Source organism: Pelobates fuscus, chromosome 1 (assembly GCF_036172605.1).
Source record: "Pelobates fuscus isolate aPelFus1 chromosome 1, aPelFus1.pri, whole genome shotgun sequence".
NCBI lineage: Eukaryota > Metazoa > Chordata > Amphibia > Anura > Pelobatidae > Pelobates > Pelobates fuscus.
The window spans coordinates 391,952,030-391,973,208 of NC_086317.1; the positions used below are offsets into that span (position 1 = coordinate 391,952,030).

The 21,179-nt window shown below is 42.1% G+C and overlaps 1 protein-coding gene across 3 annotated transcripts in view; it reads right to left on the reverse strand.

Annotated features, from left to right (window-relative positions):
• GLS2 (glutaminase 2) overlaps positions 1 to 21,179 on the reverse strand; it is an 80,634-nt gene that overhangs the window by 10,006 nt on the left and 49,449 nt on the right. For all 3 annotated transcript variants that reach the window (XM_063426987.1, XM_063427000.1, XM_063426995.1), the window contains exons 13-18: positions 18,576 to 18,752; positions 13,066 to 13,197; positions 10,030 to 10,122; positions 8,911 to 8,972; positions 2,454 to 2,530; positions 2,284 to 2,347 (exon numbers count right to left, since the gene is read on the reverse strand). In XM_063426987.1, coding sequence (XP_063283057.1) covers positions 2,284 to 2,347; positions 2,454 to 2,530; positions 8,911 to 8,972; positions 10,030 to 10,122; positions 13,066 to 13,197; positions 18,576 to 18,752 — 605 coding nt within the window. The remainder of the gene's footprint in view (positions 1 to 2,283; positions 2,348 to 2,453; positions 2,531 to 8,910; positions 8,973 to 10,029; positions 10,123 to 13,065; positions 13,198 to 18,575; positions 18,753 to 21,179) is intronic.

The following is a 21,179-nucleotide window of genomic DNA, read 5'->3' on the forward strand; positions in this document are numbered from 1 at the left end:
TATTGAGAGTCTCACTCTGCCTAATTATGTAGGACATTTTTTGCATTCATGTCTAGGTTTTAATACTGCCATTGAGACAGCTTATTCCTATCTTATAATGTCCCAATTAAACATCAAAAAGAAGACAAGGTCCCTTTAATAAATATATATGGTAAAACATTCTATCCCACTATGTCCTAATTAAAAATTAAAATGAGGACAAGGTCCCTTTAAGAAATGTATGTGGTAAGATAGTGAGAAAGTCCTATATTAACATAGTACCAGTCAGTACTAATTTGAACCAGCAGTTTAGGCACTCTATCCTGCAAATGAAAATGATTGCAGTATTATATGAAATATATATTAGTACTATCTGTATCAAAATCCGTTTTTCAATTTGTCCATTTAATTACTTCCCTCTTAGATAGGTATGAATATAATGTGAACTGTTACACATTATTAAAATTGACTTTTCATCCGTAAATGTATCAATGCAATAAACATCTGAGTAAATGACAGTTACGTTTAAAACTGATATTCAGCGGGAGTTACTATGGTTACAAACAGCAACAATAATTGTAACATAATACTTAAAGATTAAGAATGAGAACTTGAAAACACATGCCAGTATTATGATAATGTAACAATATTAAATGTAAAATGTATGTAAGACAACCAATAATGTGTGCTTACCGATATGTGAAAATTGGATGAAAATACGTTACTATATAAGCAGCAACTGCCCGACAGTCCACATCCATTGAAAAAGCCGCTGTGCCGGAGAAACGCGTCTGGAAGGACTGAGGGCTGATCACTGCAAGCCAGCATCTAGGGCACACTTACCTATTGTATCCAGCAAGGCAACATCAAGCTGCTGATCCGGGACGCCGTGAGCAATACAAGGTCTGCCTTAACATGCACTTTGCAAATCAGCCGATAGACATATGCCAATGAAGTTTTTTCTGTCATTAATTTATGAAAACCTTTTACTTGAACTTTTAGAAATTGATTTCAGCAAAGAGCTAAATAAAGCAAGTTTTATTTTTTAATTCATTTTTGACTATTTCTTAAGCATTTCAATAATACAGAGTTTCATTAATTATATATTTTTTTTTTTTTTTTTTTTTTTCTCTGCATATATTTTTTTCATATATTAAACTCTATTGTGGAGTGTTGCTACTGAAGAGAATACCTGGGATAAAGAAATTTGCACAGACCAAAATTGGACTTTATTACTGAGTCTGTTGCATCTAATACAGAAGATCTATAATTGATTCTATTTTTTGCTATTTGTGACAGATTAGTGTTTGACTATCAAGGAAAGATAGGTTCATCCACATTACTGTAGTAATAGAGACTGCAGTTAAAGGTTAAGGGTATAACCTGCTTCTATTGTATATTATATATTTTTCTAATAGGTTGTTAGGTTCCCTATTTGTATACCCTTCCATTCCAATCAATAATTCAGCGCTCCACTTCTTCAACATTTTGTACACTGTTTGCTGGCCTGTTAACTTCTCTACAAACAGATGACAGAATAGACGAACACTTTTCTAGCTTTACACATGTTGGACAATGAACATGGACAAAAAAAAACATTTCACAGTATTAGACTGTCCCAATACATAGAGGTGGTACTTCTTTAAGAAACTGTATAGAAATCATGTATAGTGTGAGACTACAATGACATTAAAATAAATGTATCATAGATTAGGTGATTCATTGTCCAATGTAAATTACTACCACCAGTCAGAATGCTTTACTTAAAAGTGGCTCTATCACAGCAATATGGAGATTACTTTGCCTTAAGGTCACCTGCAAGGATGACGAAACTTGACATAAGTCAGAGCTTCAATTGCTATTGATGAGTGTGGAAAACAGGCATCTTTTTGTCCATTGTGGGCTTCCCCACACACCTTAGTTTTATACGAGGCGGAGGCTCCAGGCAGATGAAAGTTTAGGAGCTGACCAAAAAGATAGCTGTACCCACAAGACATCTCCCATAAGTGGAGAGCTGATCCAGATGTGAGAAAGGTTGAACTTGTTGGGTACATATCTCTTTTCAGTCTATATAGGTATGTAACCACCATAGCTTCACCCAGAAGCTGCCACACAGCTAGCAGGCTTTTCAGCTTATACTTCTTGACAAGAGTGGGCTGTATTGATTAGTTGCTTAAAGTGTAACTTAAATTCTATGTCTTATTATGTGTCTGAGTAACTAAGGGTGAATTACAGACTGTAAAAAGAGCAATGATTTGCAGGAATAGTAGCTAAGGTTTTTTTGAAAAATTATGTAAGCCTTACCTGTCCTCCGCAAATGGGTTCACTCTGCAACCTTCAGTCAAAAACTTCACCACATCCAAATGTCCTTGTGCAGAAGAAGATAGAATCAATGTGATTATTGATGTTAACTGAGTCAAGATTTGATTCCATTGTATACATGGATACATCTCATTTTATGAAGTAACTTGTACCTTCTGCAGCTGCCACATGAAGAGCGGTTCTAGAATCATAATCCTTCTGCTCCATGTCCACAGCTGATAGTGCAAACCTGTGATAAGGGAAACATTTACTAAAGCAGAAATGACCATACTAAAGCTAGCAGTATAGTTGGGTGTACAGGACAAGGGAAGTGTTGAATTGATGACACTTTATAAAAGTCACCTGTGAGATTCCAACTAGAATATTGTTTCAAATTCTAGACACTGAAAATATGACATCTTAGATATAGCTTGGATCAGAGAAAAGGAGAATTTAATGGGAACAGGGAGTGACTGTTCCCTGACTTTGGAACCATACCTGTCCCACAACGTAGTCCTTCCCTTCTCCTCTGTTACCAGGAACCACTGGCACCTTCCAGGCATGCATCAACACCTATGGGTGTCCTACTTCCAGGCAGGTATTTACCGCTCTGCCTCGGTATTATTATTTTTTCTTCGTGTACAGTTCAGATATGTCTCCATTGTATATATTGCATATAGGCTGTGTTAGGGGGAAATCATATAGGAAATACCCCTGGGGAATCTGTATACTTAAAGAGAAGTCTTTCATGTTTCTAATACATCTGACAACGCCATCAGTGTCTATCTACTTAAATCTATAGTATTATCAAAATTGTTATACTCCATACAAATATTACCCTTTAAACTCTACAAAAGTGAAGAAAAAAAAATAATTATTTAAAAGACATTCCTTTTGAAAAAGATGCATTGGACTGGGCTCACAAGGTTAATGACGGAAATTCAAACTTGGTGTGAAACACCCACATATATATATATATATTTACATTTTTATTTAAATGTATTGTCAAACATAACCAAATCAGAAAAAAAAAAATTCTATTACAATGTGGCACAGGGTTAGAAGTAGCATGGATATACGTGAACTTACTCAGAACGAACACTGGAAATATAATGAAGCTCTGATTTTGCCCCATTACCAAAATGAGGATTAGACTGTTCTGAGTGCTCATGATAACCCAAGTCAACTGCAAAAAGCGCCTGCATGGGGACGTGAGCATCAGAACTGGACCATGGAGCAATGGAAGAAGGTTGCCTGGTTTGATGAATGGCATTTCTTTTTAGATCAGATGGTCATGTGCGTGTGAGTTGTTTACCTGGAAAAGAGGTGGCAGCAGGATTCACTGTTGGTATAAAGTCAGGCCAGCAGATGCAGTGTTATGCTCTGGGCAATTCTGCTGAGAAAACTTAGGTCTGGTATTCATGTGGATTTTACTTTGACACATACCACCTACCTAGAAATTATTGCAGACCAAGTACACCCCTCTCATGGCAATGTTGTTTCCTGATGGCAGATGGCAGTGGCATCTTTCAGCAGGATAATGCACCCTGCCACACTGCAAACATTGTTCAGGAATGGTTTGACAAACACGACAAAGAGTTCAAGGTGTTGCCTAGGCCTCCAAAGTACCAAGATCTCAATTTGATTGAGCATCTGTAGGATGTGCTTGAACAACAAATACAATCCATGCAGGCCCTACCTCGCAACTTGCAGGACCTAAAGGATCTGCTGCTAATGTCTTGGTGCCGTACACCACAAGACACATTGAGAGGTCCATGCCTCGACACATCAGAGCTTTTTTGGCAGCCTGAAGGGCACCTACATGATATTAGGCAAGTGGTTTTAATGCTGTGGTTATTGTCTAGTCTAGACTAACTGGAATATGTTAAATGCAGTCCTTTACTTTATTCAACTACCAAGGCATGGAAGATGATATAATTGAAACATGGCCTTCAGCAGGGCCAGACTGGGAAAAAAATTAGGCCCGGGCATTTTTCAATCAGAGCGGCCCCCTAAGAAGGGGGCGGGGCCAGAGAGGGTGTGTTTTGTCATCACTCTCTCAAAGTGAGCATGTTGGTTCAATGCGCGGAGCCGCGCTGAAGAGCTCTGGCATTAGAAAATGGCCCTGAATTTGTTCTGCGCAGCACAAGCAAATTTAATAGCATGCTTGCGCTGTGTTTGCTTTTAAATTGTCTCTGGTGTCTCCACAAGTGGGATACAAGAGGACAAAAGGGCCAGGAAAGTGCATGGTGCATATGTTTGGAGCCTGCTGGTGGGATTGCGTGTGTGTAGAGTGTGGTGTGGTATTGTGTAAATAGGTAAATTTCATTTGTGTTTGTGGTGTAATATGTGTGGCTAGTGGCTGTAGAGAGTGTGTGTATAGGGGGTATAGTGTTATAGGGGATGTAGCGAGTGTGTGTATATGGGCTGTAGTGTGTGTGTATAGGTGACGTAGTGTGTGTAGGGGTTGTAGAGAGGGTGTGTTTAGAGAATGTTGTATGTGTTTGCTGACAAGGAATGTAGTGTGTGTGTAGGTGGTGCAGTGTGTGTGTGTAGGAGATCTAGTGTGTAAAGGACCCAGAGTGTGTATAGGAGATTTTGTGTGTGTGTGTGTGTGTGTGTATAGAGGATTAAGAGTGTATCTGGAGCATAATGTGTGTTGTGGTGCAGTGTGAAGGGTGCTGTAGTGTGTGTATATATATATATATATATATATATATAAAGGGTGCTGCATGTGTCTGGGGGTGCTGTGTGTGTCTAAGGGTGCTGCATGTGTCTGGGGGTGCTGTGTGTGTCTGGGGGTGCTGTGTGTGTCTGGGGGTGCTGTGTGTGTAAGTGTCCTGCGTGTGTCTGGGGGCTGCGTGTGTCTGGGGGCTGCGTGTGTAAGGGTGCTGCATGTCTAAGGGTGCTGCGTGTGTAAGGGTGCTGTGTGTGTAAGAGTGCTGCATGTGTCTGTGGGTACTGTGTGTAAGGGTGCTGTGTGTGTCTCGGGGTGCTGTGTGTAAGAGTGCTGTGTGTAAGGGTGCTGTGTGTGTCTGGGGGTGCTGTGTGTAAGGGTGCTGTGTGTAAGGGTGCTGCGTGTGTCTGGGGGTGCTGTGTGTGTCTGGGGGTGCTGTGTGTAAGGGTGCTGTGTGTGTCTGGGGGTGCTGTGTGTAAGGGTGCTGCGTGTGTCTGGGGGTGCTGTGTGTGTAAGGGTGCTGCGTGTGTCTGGGGGTGCTGCGTGTGTCTGGGGGTGCTGTGTGTGTGTGTGGGGGTGCTGTGTGTGTGAGGGGGCTGTTAGTGTATATGTGAATGTATTTTTTATTTAAATTAAAATTTGTTTTTTTGTTAATAATTGAAAAAAAAAAATAAGGTATATCCCCCCCCCCCTCCCTTCTTACCTTTAGCCTGGGGACCTGGGTTTCCATGGAGGGTGCCATGCTTCCTTCCCTGGTGGTCTACAGGCTAGAGTTCACTCTCGTGAGATCTGAGCGTTGCCGCGGTAACCGTGGCAACGTTCAGAATCCCGCGAGAGGACCCGGCGGAGCTGCTGGCTAGAGCTCCGCCAGTCCTCTCCTCCTGCCTGCCTCCCGAGCACCGGCCACCTGTAACAGTGCCTGTGGGCCGGTGAGGGAGATCTTTGATCTCCCCACCGGCTCATGGAGGCACACAGCAGGGCCGGCGCTCGGATAGCGCTGGCCCTGCAGGGGCTGGCAGTGGGAGATCCTGTGATCTCCCCTGCCGGCCTCGGCCCCACGGCCATCGCGGCCCACCGGGCATTTGCCCGGTGTGCCCGATGGCCAGTCCGGGCCTGGACTTCAGTGATCATATTCTCAATGTATCTTATTGCAGAACTATCTTATCTTTTAGGATGGGAAGGTGACACAGTCGTTTTGCACTTGAAAAAAGGAAATGGATAGGCAAATCATAGGAAATGGTTTAAATCTACCCTCAATAAACTCTTCAGGCATGCCCAGATGAGTGCTAAGGTCCTGCAGACCCGCCTAAATCAGAGAGGAATTTGACCAAGAGGAAAAAGCCATTGTCTACATTGATACAGTAGACTTATTATCAGCTACAATCAAACATATTACTCACTGGCAAAACAAAATTGCCACTGACAGTGTGACACAAGACAAATGCTGGTACATGGGGCGTCAGTTTTCACTGCAACTGCGAATGTGTCAAGATCCAACAATTCTGGAAGAACTTAATACACAAAAAAATCCAGAAGTCAATACACAAACCAGCTTGTTCCTTTTAAAACCAGTCTTTCTTTGAAAATAGTCAGATTCTGCATTCTTCCCTATATCCAAATACCACTCACAAGAGATTCATACAGATTACTGTGGCTGCTGTTACAAAGTCTATCCTTTACAAATGTATCCATCAAGAGCCCTTAACCCCTTAAGGACCAAACTTCTGGAATAAAATGGAATCATGACGTGTCACACACGTCATGTGTCCTTAAGGGGTTAAATTTAACCGTTTTCCTCATAAATTCAATATATGAGTTGCAATGGACGGGAATGGAAGTAAAGCAATTCTCCCAAATCGTTTGTCATGAATTAACTCCCTAGATCAGAGGACAAAAGACAAGATCAAGAAAACTTTAAAACAAACTGAAGCCTTAAGACGAGTTATTATCATCATCCGATTAGACGATAAATTACCAGATCCTAAATCTATAAAAGTTTGATACCTAGGTAAATTATCTGCTTATACTGGCATTAATGTTGTCCAGAATTGACAGCGTGGTGAGGAAACAAGGTGTTTGTTTGGGGAAGTTTATTTTTGAACAAAAAGTAATGTAGCCTTGAACTATCAAATGACTGAATTTAATACTGATTCTTCACACATTACCAGTGGTTGTGGTATGTCACATATTTGTTCAGTTATAACATAAACATTCAGGAATTGTCTAATTATATTCTGGATATGTGAGCCATAACCTTATTTTGATTGTACTAATACAAAGTGTACATTAATTACACAAAATATAAAGGAAAAAAAATGTTTACTAGCATTCCATCTCCTGCAAACATATATGTATTGTGGCAAGGTCAGAGAGGCTTTCTATGTTAGTAATAGATTGGAGCGCTCTCTATTCCCAGCATGATGGGGTTAATTGGTGGGAGTCACCCCTTGAATGTTATATACCAGGTGAATGTAATTAACCAGCACTAGGGTTTTAAAAGGTTAGCCTCTGAAGACATCAGGGAGTCTAACAGCTGGGAGAGAGGAGGCAGTTAAAGGGACACTCTAGGCACCCAGACCACTTCTGCTCATAGGAGTGGTCTGGGTGCCAACTCCCACTACTCTTAACCCTGCAAGTGTAATTATTGCAATTTTTTATAAACTGCAATAATTACCTTGCAGGGTTAACTCCACCTCTAGTGGCTGTCTATTAGACAGCCACTAGAGGGAACTTCCTGGTTTCTAGCACAAGAAACCTGTGCTAGAGCGTCGCTGGACGTCCTCACGCTGTGTGAGGACCTCCAGCGTTGCTCAAAACCCCATAGGAAAGCATTGAAATGAGATCAGTCTCGCCCATTGGCCGATGCAATGGATAGGAGGAGTGTCGCGGAGACGGAGACAGCGACGAGGGACATCGCCGCTGCCTCAGGTAAGTCACTGAAGGGGTTTTTACCCCTTCAGTAACCGGGTATTGGGGAGTGGGAGGGAGAGGGACCCTCCAGTGCCAGGAAAACGGATCGTTTTCCTGGCACTGGAGATTCCCTTTAAGCCTGAGACTCTGAGACTTTGAGAAAAAGGTACTGTGTGAAACCTGCTTAAAGTGCTGTATTTCATTTTGTTTAAAACTGGGAACCAGATTAGCTGGCCAGTTGGATAGTTAGTAACACTGTTGTTTAGTAAGTCTCCAAGTTGGAGTAGGATTTATTTTCTTTTTGTTTTATTTTGTGGGGGAGCACAACCTTGTATATATTGTGGAAAGTGACACACTGCAGTACTATTTTATCCTGACTCTTGCATTTGAAGTTTGTGAAGAGCCTGGCCATCCTGCCACAGTATATATAGACTTTTGAGAGTTTTCAAAGCAACAAGAGGAAACAGTTTTTCAAAAAGGTTCATTACTGTCTAAATTTAAGAAGCATTGATCACAAGCCTGAAAAGTTATTTAATATTATTAGTCATAAAACTGTAAAATGACTTAATTTGTTTATGGTAACAGTAACTAATATACAGTTAGAATACTTTGTAAAAAAAAAATACCCAATAAGCAAAATCAAACAAAGCCAGAGGTAAAGATTTAACCATCCAAAATGTGCACCTAAAGGCCAAACACAGAGTCTGACAGGTAGGTGAATAGCATCACACCAAATATGATAAGAATGGGAGCTCTCAAAATGGACCATATGATTACAAAATACATCATCTTTTTGTAGCACATTTATAAGCAAAAACAAAAATATGAAGTTACATGTTTCATCTTCCAAATGAGGCTTAATCATGGATTTATAGAACCTGGGTGGCAATTCTAAGCTGAGAGAGCTTGGATAACCCGAACTCAATGCTCTTAGCTTATTCCTTTCTTCCAGGTTGGATGTTATAATGCAGACATTTAGTTTCAACACTATCCGTGTGGATGTTAAATATTTTTTTTTTAAAAAAGGTAATGCTCTCACTTACCGTCTTAGAGCAGAGACATCTCCGCTGTAGGCTGCAAACAGAAGATTCACCACCGTCTTATTCTGTATGGAAATATAAGAAGTCTGGGAAAAGTAGGCACTAGATTGGTCAACATAGTGTCAAGAGACTTTCGACAATTCAGTCTCTCTCGATATGTATATGTTCAAAATGTAACTTTTTATTTTAATGTGTTTTATGCCTATTATCTAGAAGCTACTTATCCATAGTACAGAAAGTATGCAGTTTTGTTTTCTGCTGTAGATTAAAGCCGAGTGTTAAACAAGCAGTTGATTCCTGCAAGTTTTCCCCCAAGTGCACTGATGCACCATCGAGTCTTTGTTTATGCCAGAGGGAGCTAAGCCTAAATTTAATTCCACTATACTTGACTTGTGCATTCTGTATATTAAGTTGAGCCCAAGTAATGCCAAATACAGGGAATAATGGCTGTTACAGAAGGTCCAACTTGTGTTACACCCCAGTGAGATTTCTGCTTAACTTCCAAGATTTGAAGTCCGCAGGTGGATAATAGGCCAGTGTTTTCAATCACAAATTTCAAAAAATATTTTTGCATCAGATCTAACAGCTTAGTTATACTTATGGGATGGCAGTGTTGGCCAGAAATGAAGATGAGGAAATATTAGTAACTAGATGTACTTAATCTTGTGATGAAAATGTGATTTATTTCTTCTCTAGTGAATAGAGACACTTTAAAAAGACTAAAAAATAGGGTAGTCTGGTGGTTGGGACAGAGAAAAAAAAAACACTACTCTGTGCTCATTTTGTAGGAGGAATGATACGTCTAAAACCATCCTCCTCTTGGTTTTAGACATATCATGGGTTATGTATAAAATCACTTCTATGGTAAAGTTCTAAAAGTGGAACTGTCAAAGAAACGTTCCATGGAGACTGCTCCAAGAAGTGCTTTTTAACATTACCCCCATCTGCGTCTCACATAAAATCGAAATATTAGTAAATGCTAATGAATATTTCAAATTAAAGACTGCTTTTTCCCTAAATGGTGTGATTTATTGTGGACTACCATTTGTAAGGGCATCGTGTAATAATTAAAGCCACACTTCTAACAAATCTGACCCATAATTTCCCAACAATTTACATTACCTGTATTTCTCCACCCTCTTTCCTGGGATCCATTTTCCGTACACAATGTCTCAGGTTGTCATAATTATGAAAATTAAATACTGAGACCAATTCCTGAAATACAGAGAGCAATCGTATAATCAATGTATGTTAGGCTGTGCTTGATCCACCACTGTACAGCAAGATTAGACCTCTAATTCACAACTGCGCATACTAATTATGGCGCTGACACTGCATGCGTCAATGTTCTAAAAAGAGGCATCTCTTTTGTCATTTTAGAAATCACAATCTACAGCAGCTGGAACGAAAAGCTATCTCTTTGCGTGCAATTTTGTCCCCTATTTCCAGAACATAAAAAAAAGAAAATCTAAAACATTTAAATGTTTCCATAGTAACTAGATACAAAGTTGTCAACTGATCATTCTTGTTTGAGAGCTATAATTAATTAATTCATTTAGACAAATAGTTCCAAGAGAGAATATCCCTCTCTTTTTTTTTGTATGCTTAATCATGTCCGTTTAACATTTCTATGCAACCGTAATACCAGACATTTCCTTTCTTCCTAGAACTCTTTCAGTAGGCACAACTTTCCTATTTTATTTTCTTATATCCATTAAAATAACTAGGAGTGAGTTCTTTCGGATGACTGACCGATTACCTTAAAAACCAGTGTGAGCTATTATTCATATACTAGAAATGAGTCTATTAGCGCTATATGTGTCTAATATAAAACTAAATGCAAAAAGTTAGCTGCTGCTTACACAATAGGGAACCCATTACCTACTCATCTACAAAAAATAGAATAGAAATGCATAAAATAGGCTGGGCAAGAGGTCAAATATTCCTTCCCCAGTCTTTCATCAGTATGACCAGTACAGCATTAAGAAGCATTCACAGAAATTTGAGATGCAAACTCTGTTTCTTGTGATTCCATTGCCACCAGTGAAAACCAAAGTGTGTTAAGAATGTCTTGAGCATTTTATAATGTCACCATCACTTGCTGAGAAATATCCCAGTCAATCAGTACAGGGCTGGACAGACAGGCCCGTCGCTTAGATAAGGCAGCAAAGGCAACCGCCTTAGGGAACACCAACCAAGGGGCGCAATGTCTGGGAGCATAGTCTTGCACCCTCCCACCAGTCACTCTCTGTAGCCATGCCTGGACTAACTCACCATGTCGCTTTACTCTGGGACCATCCATTCCTGAATGAAAAGAAGTATGTGGCCTCAGGGGGGAAGAGTCGGGCAATTGGAGGTGCGAAGAGCAAGAAAGATTGGCTGCGGCCTTATGAGATAAAGGCAGTTGACAAGACAGCTGCAAGGATTTTTGGCAACACAGGCGAAGACATGTAATTTCTGAGAGATACATTTGTCGCCCACCCCAAAAAATGTATCTTCATCTGTGTGTCTCTTAATTCCCATTTTGAATTTCTTACCCCCTTTTGTATTTCTTAACACCTTTTTTGAATGTATAACCCCTTTATTTTATGTTATCACCCAATTTCCCCCTTCTTGTGTCTTTGTGTGTCTTACATCCCCTCTGTGTCTCTTACTTTCCTCCAGTCCACATGTGTGTCTCCTACTTCCCTCCTGCACCTTGAGGAGTGTCTCTTTCTTCCCCCAAGTCCTTAGTGTTTCTCATTCTTCCCCAAGTCTCTTTGTGTGCCCCTTTCTCCTCCCAGCCCTCTGTGTGTCTCTTTTTCCCCTTCCCCAGCTCCTCAGCCAGTGAGTGTATGTGTTTGAGCCAGTGAGTGTGTGTAAGTGAGTGTGTGTATAAGCCACTGAGTGTGTATGAGAGTGTGTGTATGTGTATGAGCCAGTGTGTGTGTAAGAACCAGTGAGTGGGTGTGAGTGAGAGGGTGCGTGGGTGAATGAGCCATTATATTTATATAAAATTAGAGAGAGAGATATATGCTACAGAGACTCAAAAGATGGAGGAGAGAGATATAAAAGGTGACAAAAGGGATAAGCTACATTATAATTAAGGAAAGACATTCAAAAAGGGGATAAAAGACTCAAGGGGGTTAAGAGACCTCAAAAGGGTTATGAAGATGCAATCGCATAAAAGACAATGTCAAACGGGAATACAAGATGCAAAAAGGGCCAAAGAGAGCTACACAAAAGGGGCAAAAGGATGGGTAGGATGGGCAAAATGGGGTGAAGACAAATTTTTGGGGCTACAAACTGCATATTCGTCTGTTTAGACAAATATTCTTGTACCGGCTCTGTGGATAGTACTGAGATATTGTGTTATCTGTCTGAGCTCATACCCACACTAGTCTTTGGACAATTCCCTCCTATTACCTCAGACAGTCCATCACATCTCCAGCTACTTCTAATCAGCAGAGGTACTGTAAGGGAGACTCAAAATCCCTGTATGCTACGTACTTTAGGCAACACCCTTAGCCCCCCATGCCATATGACTCCTGGCTGTCAGTATTTTAGACATGTGGACAAGTTAATGTGCTCTGTGGTTTACATGTGTTTTTCCAAAACAATAGAAGGCTTCACCCTAACCTATTAGCAGATTTTGGCTAAAATGTAGCTTTTCTTCAATGTGGAAAGGTTTACAGAAGCTCAGTTCACTATCTTCACTTCCATTAGATTTGTCTGGACACACTGGTTTTACTCTCTTGTTAATAATTGGCGCATAGGTAGATAGAAAGCATAGGTAGAGCCCAGTCTGTCAGACAATAGGAAACAGATCAGTTCTTGCTACCTTTTACTGTGTGTACATATCAAGTGGTTAATACCTAACTACCTTTTTTTTCCCCTTCATTTCTTCTCTTTATCCTTCCTCCCTTCCTGGTTTCCCTTCACTCTTCCTCGTACTCTCTTATCACTATAATATAACCATATGTCACTGTTTTCAAAAGCGTTATATATTGGTTGAAATGTAAAAAAAAGTATGAATTACAAAAAAAGGACTCATTCCATGTAGAAGGACTATTTCTCTACTTAACTTTTAGGGACAAAACATTTGCAGCTCAATTGTCATCTGACCACAATTTACGGTTAGGTGCATTAACACTAACGCTCAAATCTAATAATCCTTACCCGGCAGAAGTGAATCCCCCGAACACTGTTCCCGACTCTATCTAAAGGAGGCGACCAACAGAAAACTCCCATAATATTTGGTACTACCAGTAAGATGGCTCCTGACACTCCAGATTTGGCTGGTAATCCCACCTAGAAAAGCAAAGTTGAAACATCAGTATAGTTCCTCGTCCAATTTAAGATGCAACATTTTAAACCTTTTAAATACACATTTAAAGCAGGTTTGAAACCTGCCTTGTTTCAGCCAGTTTTAAACATGCTTAGTCTCCTTTAAGAATGAATATCAGGATTTTCCATTTGAGGCATAGTATTGGCCTTTCTAATCAGGGGCCATCATAGTGGGCGGTAGGGGGGGGAGGGGGTGTTACAGTGCCTACCAGGGGCATCACTAAAGGGGAGGGGCCATGGCACCTCTACATTGTGTAGTGCCCCCTGCATTGTGTAGTGCCCCCTGAAATGTTCCATTTCCTCAATGGAAATTGAAGCCGGGAGCACTGAATCTCCATTCACAAGCTGCAGCAGCAGTGCACAGAGATGGGTGGAATTCCCATGTGCGTCCAGAGGGGGCGCTGTGCTGGGAGGAACTTCCTGCTGGATCACAGAGAGGAGCGCAGGGGAGAGACCGGAAGAGGAAGCTCAGCTCTGCCTGGGGAAGTGGAGCATCCAGTCGGCTGCTGGTAAGTGTGAGTCAGTGTGTGTGGTTCAGTCGGTGTGTGTGGGGGGGGGGGACAGTCTGTTAGTGAGGGGGTCAGTCTGTGTGTGTATGGGTAAGTGTGCGGGGGGGTCTGTGTGTGTGTGTGTGTATTGATCAGTCTGTGTGTGTCTCTATTGTTCAGTCTGTGTGTGTGCATGGGTCAGTCTGTGTAAGGCTTCAGTCTGTTTGTGTGTGTGTGTATTGGTCAGTCTATGTGTGTGGGGGTCAGTCTGTGTGTGTGTGTATGGGTCACTCTGTGTGGGGGTGTCTTTGTGTGTATTGGTCTGTGTGTGTGTGTGTATGGGTCAGTCTGTGTTGGGGGGCGCCTGTGTGTTTATGGGGGAACAGTTTGTATAAGTGTATTGGTCAGTTTGTGTGGGGGGTTCAGTCTGTGTGTATGGGTCAGTGTGTGTGTATATGGGTCAGTCTGTGTGTGTGTATGGGGCAGTCTGTGTGTGTATGCTCAGTCTGTGTTGTGTGTATGGGTTAGTCTGTGTGGGAGAGGGGTGTAGTATGTGGGTTTGTATGGGTCAGTCTGTGTAAGTGCCTGAGCTCCAAGAGAGATACCTCTCATCTCGTGACCTCCCCTGTGCCCGATGGATAGGCAGGCTTCTCAACCACCACAGAGCTGATTGTGTTTTTTTAAACTCTTATTAAAGTATATAGTACACCCTCACAGACAGAGAACCCCCCTCCCCCCACATACAGTACACTCCCACGCAGAGTACACCTTTGCTTACAAACACAGTGCACCCCTCACACACATCATCTCTTCACCCACATACACACTTCATCCAGTGGCGTACACATGACCTATGGGGCCCCGGTGCGAAAATTGATCCGTGGGCCCCCCCCCGCACACTTACACTGCGCAGGCCGGGGCCGCAACACATGGCGGCGGGCACCTGGTCGCAGGGGTTGCAGGGCTGCGACTGCGGTATGTACACCAGTGCATGCAGATGCATACACACTTAAAGGACCACTACAGACACCCAGATCACATCAGCTCAATGAAGTGGTCTGGGTGTCAGGTCCCTCTAGTTTTAACCCTGCAGCTGAAAGCATAGCAGTTTCAGAGAAACTGCTATGTTTCACTGAGGGTTAATCCAGCCTCTAGTGGCTGTCTCACTGACAGCCGCTAGAGGAGCTTCCGCGATTTTCAGACACTGAACGTCCATAGGAAAGCATTGAGTAATGCTTTCCTATGGGCGGTTTGAATGCGCGCACGGCTCTTGCCGTGCATGCGCATTCGGAGCTGAGCGGCGGAGGGATCCCCAGCGCCAAGGGAGTCCGGCGCTGGAGAAAGGTAAGTGCTGAAGACACACACACACTCTCACGAACAGATGCATACACACTAGCTAACAGACACACACATTTACTGACAGAGACACACTCAGCGACAGACATACATACACACTCACTTACAAAACATACACTCTCACTGACAAACACACACTCACTAACAGACATCAAACAGACTCACTAACACAAACAAACTCAGTAACAGACACACAGTAACACACTCACTGACACACACTCAACAGACACACTCAGTAACACACACACACACTAACAGTAACACTAACAGTAACACTAATACACACACACTAACACTCACAGTAACACTAACACACACACACTAACAGTAACACTAATACACACACACACTAACACTCACAGTAACACTAACACACACACACACTAACACTAATACACACACACACACACACACACACTAACAGTAACACTAATACACACACACACACACACACACTAACAGTAACACTAATACACACACACACACTAACAGTAACACTAATACACACACACACTAACAGTAACACTAATACACACACACACACTAACACTCACAGTAACACTAACACACTAACACACACACACACACTAACACTAACACACACACACACACTAACACTAACGCATTTTTTTTTAAATTTAATCCCCCCAGCCTCCTTACCTTTTGGAGTGCTGAGGGGATTCCCTGGGGTCCAGTGGTGCTGCTGGGCTCCTGGGGGGGGCGGTCACCCGGCGGGCAGTCAGGCTGGCCGGTGCGCGAGGGAGCACTCTCCCCTGAGTGCTTCCTCTTCAGCTCCCTCGCGCGCCGTGTACTGATACCGGCGCCGGAAGATGACGTCATCTTCCGGCTCCAGTATCATTGCGGTGCGCGAGGGAGCTGAAGAGGAAGCACTCAGGGGAGAGTGCTCCCTCGCGCACCAGCCAGCCTGACTGCCCGCCGGGTGTAAGCAGGGCCAGCCTCGGGGGGCCCGGAGGTGGCCGGCTCCTGGGCCCCCCAGGAGAAGAGGCTGGCCCAGAGCGTACATACCGGGTCGCAGGGGCGGCCGGGCCCCCTGGTGGTCCGGGCCCGGTCGCAGCCGCGACCGATGCGACCCTGGTATGTACGCCACTGACTTCATCCCCACACACATACATACTTCACCCCATTACACACCGACTCAAACACATACACACCCCATTACATACACACACACACACACTACAGCTCCTTAATAAGCACACAATGCAACCCCAATACACATACCCTCACACTGCACTCCCTTTACTTTACTCACTTTACAGGCCCTCTCAGCACAGACACACAATCTCAAAAGCTCCTATACGTGAGCTTACACTACGGCCCTTAGTTACACATAGTACACCATAAACAGACTCCTATATACACACACCTCACCACAGCCCCTTCTAAACACCATGGAAAATTATCTTGCATCTCCTAAAAAGGTTTTCCAGTTTCCATGAAAATGTGTCTTGTCTGTAATAAGGAAGGCGAAGCGGTGGAAATACAGGCAGTGATAATGTTGCGGTTACACTGGGGCCCATTGAGTGGCCTGTGCACTTAGGGCCACCCCACGGGCATGTGCCCTCAGGGGCCCACAACAATTTTTGCACCAGGGCTCTCTCTACACTGTGCAGCAGCTTCCCCGGCACACAAGCTCTGCCCCTGCATGGAAGATGACCTCCCTGTATGTAAGCTCTGCCCCCACATGGAGCTCTGCCCCCTCTCTCTAGCAGAGGACCTTGCTGCAGAAAGAGGCCTGAAAACAGCCTCCCAGTTCTCCCACAGCCACAGCCTCCATTCGGAAGCATCCGAATGTCCGAATTCCTGAAATTCGTCCAAATTCACATTCGGACCGAAACAAATTCACATGTCTACTGGCCGCTTACATCTGCAATGCATTCTGTGAGATTGTAACAATCAATGTTATTCACTTCACCTCACAATTGTTTTAATGTTGTGGCTGATCAGTGTATTTACAAGTGGGGACTATCTGGATATCCGTCACTACAATGTTTGACATTCCTTTACATATGCCACTCACATTCCCCCAAATATACTACACTATATTTTTTTTCTTTCCTCTTTTATTTTTGTTTCCATGGTTTCCATGTACCTACTGAAGATTATCCTAGTGACTATAAAGAATCAAGACCATCTGATGAAAAAGTGGGAAAAGTGCAAGATATATTTGAAAGTGTGATATGTCTCTCTTTTTATCAGTTGCAACCAATTTGTGACACTCTGTGTATTGTCTTTTTTCTTGATTATTGTGCATGAGGTTTAGAGGTTTAGAGGAAGTTTCTGAGGTATTTCTGTTTTCAATCTTTTCGCTTTGGTCTCCACAGTGGTTTAAGAACTAGTTGCACAGAAGTGAAGTATTTTACAAAACGTTTTCTTTAGAAAATGCAGTATCCTAACCTCTATTTTTAATATGGATATTTTTAGCAGGGCCTTGATGTCTGCTTTGGTAGAGAGGACATTATCCTGCTAAGATTGGAGTATGGTCTGTACACAAAATTAAGCTGCTGGATCGTCCATGCCACAGTTTTATAAGGAGGTAGAAGAGTAGGCCTCCTCGGGTGCCATTTTAGGTAGAGTAGGCATCCGAGTCTAGTGAAGCAATGCTCCTATATTGCAGGAACCAAAACCGTGATCCAGCTGATGCTTCTTCTCCATGGGCCAAATCTAATCGCAGTTGCACATTACATCGGTGAGTAAAGTCCCTGTAAAGTAGCACAAAGCATGGAGCTTGCACAAGACACATCAGTTGAGGACTGTCACTGGCTTTTTTTTTTTAATTTTTAATTTTATTTTTTACAGCACAATGTTAAAAGGCTGCACAATAGATTTTCTCTTCAATGAAGCATGAAACTAATATGTGGTGTGAGGTTTGTTTTTATGGTTAAAGTTTTATAAATTTAGGGTTTGGGAATTAATCTACGTAGCTTGATGGTGTAGGAGTTAGTGGTAGATGTCAATAAATAGTTTGAAAAATAAATAAATAAAAAGGTTCCCTAACACTGCTCTAGCCTATAAATATGTCAGTCTGTCTGAGAGGCATGCAGGGTCTGTTTTGCTGCATTTGAAGTTCTCCTTTCATAGTGTTGGGTTATGGCTGGTAGCCAGGAAGGCCAATTTCTGCAATCTTTACAGAGCTTTACATGTCCTTTGCCCTCCTCTGTTTATAGTCTTCTGGTGTGCCAGTTTGACACTAAGCTGCTTTCAAATAGCACAGAGATCCTCATAGACAGTGGGAGGTAAGGGCATACTCACAAGGGCTGGATATTTCGACATGCCAGCTGCTAGTGAGCAAGTGGAAATTTTTATTCCAGGTATCATTATATGTTATGGATATTTAGAACTACTAGGGAATGAGTTTGGTTTGGTGGGAACATGGTGCAGATTGCTAGTATTTTATGTTTATAGCTGGGGGCCCTGAATAAGTAATGATTTGTTCATGGAACTACTTCAGCCTTTAAAACATGGTGGTTGACTTACATGAAAGGCAAACTGTCCAGAGAAGTCATACATGCCACATGAGTGCATCAAACTCAGTGTGTTCCTCACAGCCTCAGCGCTTAGAACTCGCTCTCCTGTGATTGGACAAATCCCACCATTAGCCAGCGTAGCAGCTATCACACTGCCCGATTCACAGGTCACTTCAATGGAGCACAGCTAGATAAAGAAGGCACAAATTAACCATTAACGGTCTTAACCACAATCTAGAGCAAAGTTTATTTTATTAGTAACAGAGCTTTGTATTTTCTTCTCAAACCAGAGCTTTATAAAGCTAGAATAAAACTCCATAGGATGGGTATTAGTTTTGCCTCCCACAAACTGTTTTGTATTAACGTTAATTAAGTGTTCTTGCATAGCAAGACCACTTACTGTTATCTCACATATATATTATTAAGTGTTCTTGCATAGCAAGACCACTTACTGTTATCTCACATATATATTATTAAGTGTTCTTGCATGGCAAGACCACTTACTGTTATCTCACATATATATTATTATTATTATTATAGCCAAATTTGCCACCCTAACTCCTCCCACAGTTTTTACACTACATAGACAAAAATATACCAAAACGTGCAGATTGTTCCCGATCGGATTGCTATTACTTTGTGGAACGTTTCGCCGTATGGTTCTCGGAATATCGTCGTTCTTGTGGCGAAATTTGTCCCATAGGAATGAATGGCAAAGCTAGAGTGGGAGCTGGCAAAAGCTGAAAAATCAGGACATGATTTCTAAACTGCCACCACTCCCTCATTTTCAGGCCCACCTACACAAATCTTATATCAAAACGTTCAGCTATCCCTGCTGCCACTAAAATGTCCACATCTAAGCCATAGTCCTTATAGTTTTCACAATATGACCATTTGTTTGCAACTCACGCAGTCCATTGACATTCATTGAAACGCCACTCTGCAAAGCTCACATTTGAAGGGCAATTTCTAAACTGCGATTGTTAATATCTTAGAGACATACTATACATCAAAATGTAGGTCTGGGTCTTGTGATTCTCACAATATAAAGCTCTTCGCTGTAGGATTTATAGTTTTTAAAATACGACCGTTTGAAGATGGCAACCGCCAAAATACTCTGACCTGTGCCAGGCTGCAGCAGCAAGTGATGTCATAAACAAAGCCTTTTGTACACCTGCTAATGTTTTTATAAATGTATGTTTTAATGTAACTGTGCAACAACGTTGCAATTAAATGTGCTATATAAATGATAACAGTTACTCCGCCCACTCCAGTTGTAGACTACTGATGGAGGCAAGAACACTTCACACAATTTCCCCAGAAATTGTAGCTTTTCTAGTTATTATTATTAGGCTTATTATAGCCAAATTTGCCACCCTAACTCCTCCCACAGTTTTTACACTACATAGGCAAAAATATACCAAAACGTGCAGATTGTTCCCGATCGGATTGCTATTACTTTGTGGAACGTTTCGCCGAATGGTTCACGGAATATCGTCGTTCTTCTGGCGAAATTTGTCCCATAGGAATGAATGGCAAAGCTAGAGTGGGAGCTGGCAAAAGTTGAAAAATCAGGACATGATTTCTAAACTGCCACCGCTCCCTCATTTTCAGGCCCACCTACTCAAATCATATCAAAACGTTCAGCTATCCCTGCTGCCACTAAAAATGTCCACAGCTAAGCCATAGTCCTTATAGTTTTCACAATATGACCATTTGTTTGCAACTTACGCAGTCCATTGACATTCATTGAAACTCCACTCTGCAAAGCTCACATTTGAAGGGCAATTTCTAAACTGTGATTGTGCCTTCATTGTTAATATTGCAGAGACATACTATACATCACAATGTAGGTTTGGGTCTTGTGATTCTCACAATATAAAGCTCTTCACTGTAGGATTTATAGTTTTTAAAATACGACCATTTAAAGATGGCAACCGACAAAATATTCTGACCTGTTCCAGGCTGCAGCAGCAAGTGATGTCATAGACAGGGCCTTTTGCACCTGCTAATGTTTTTATAACTGCATGTTTTAATGTAACTGTGAAGCACTTTGGGCAACAACGTTGCAATTAAATGTGCTATATAAATAAATAATAGTTACTCCACCCACTCCAGTTGTAGACTACTGGTGGAGGCAAGAACACTTCACACAATTTCCCCCGAAATTGTAGCTTTTCTAGTTTCAATTCATCCCACCATACCTGCTCCCAGCATACAGTCATTTTATATCCATAGGCAAACAATACCAGTACAATAGGTCGTACTGAATATCTCAGTGGCTTTAAATTTAACTGGCATAAGATGCTTCCTTTACCCACAAATCAGTTTGTAAAATGTATGCCCTACTGCATCTGCCATCTACAGTCAAATGTAAGGACCATTATTTTGAAGCAACAACAGCCCAGCCACATAATGATACACTGCACAAACTCACATGATGGCTGTGCCAATTGCTGAAGCACGTAGTGCATAATAATTATATGTTGCATCATTGACTGGTCTGGGTTTATTTTTCCGGGTTTGGGTAGAGCCCTTTATTCCCAGTGAATGATGCTCTGAATCCAGCAGTTTACAAGTACATTTTAGCAAGCTGGATGCTTTTAACTTGTGT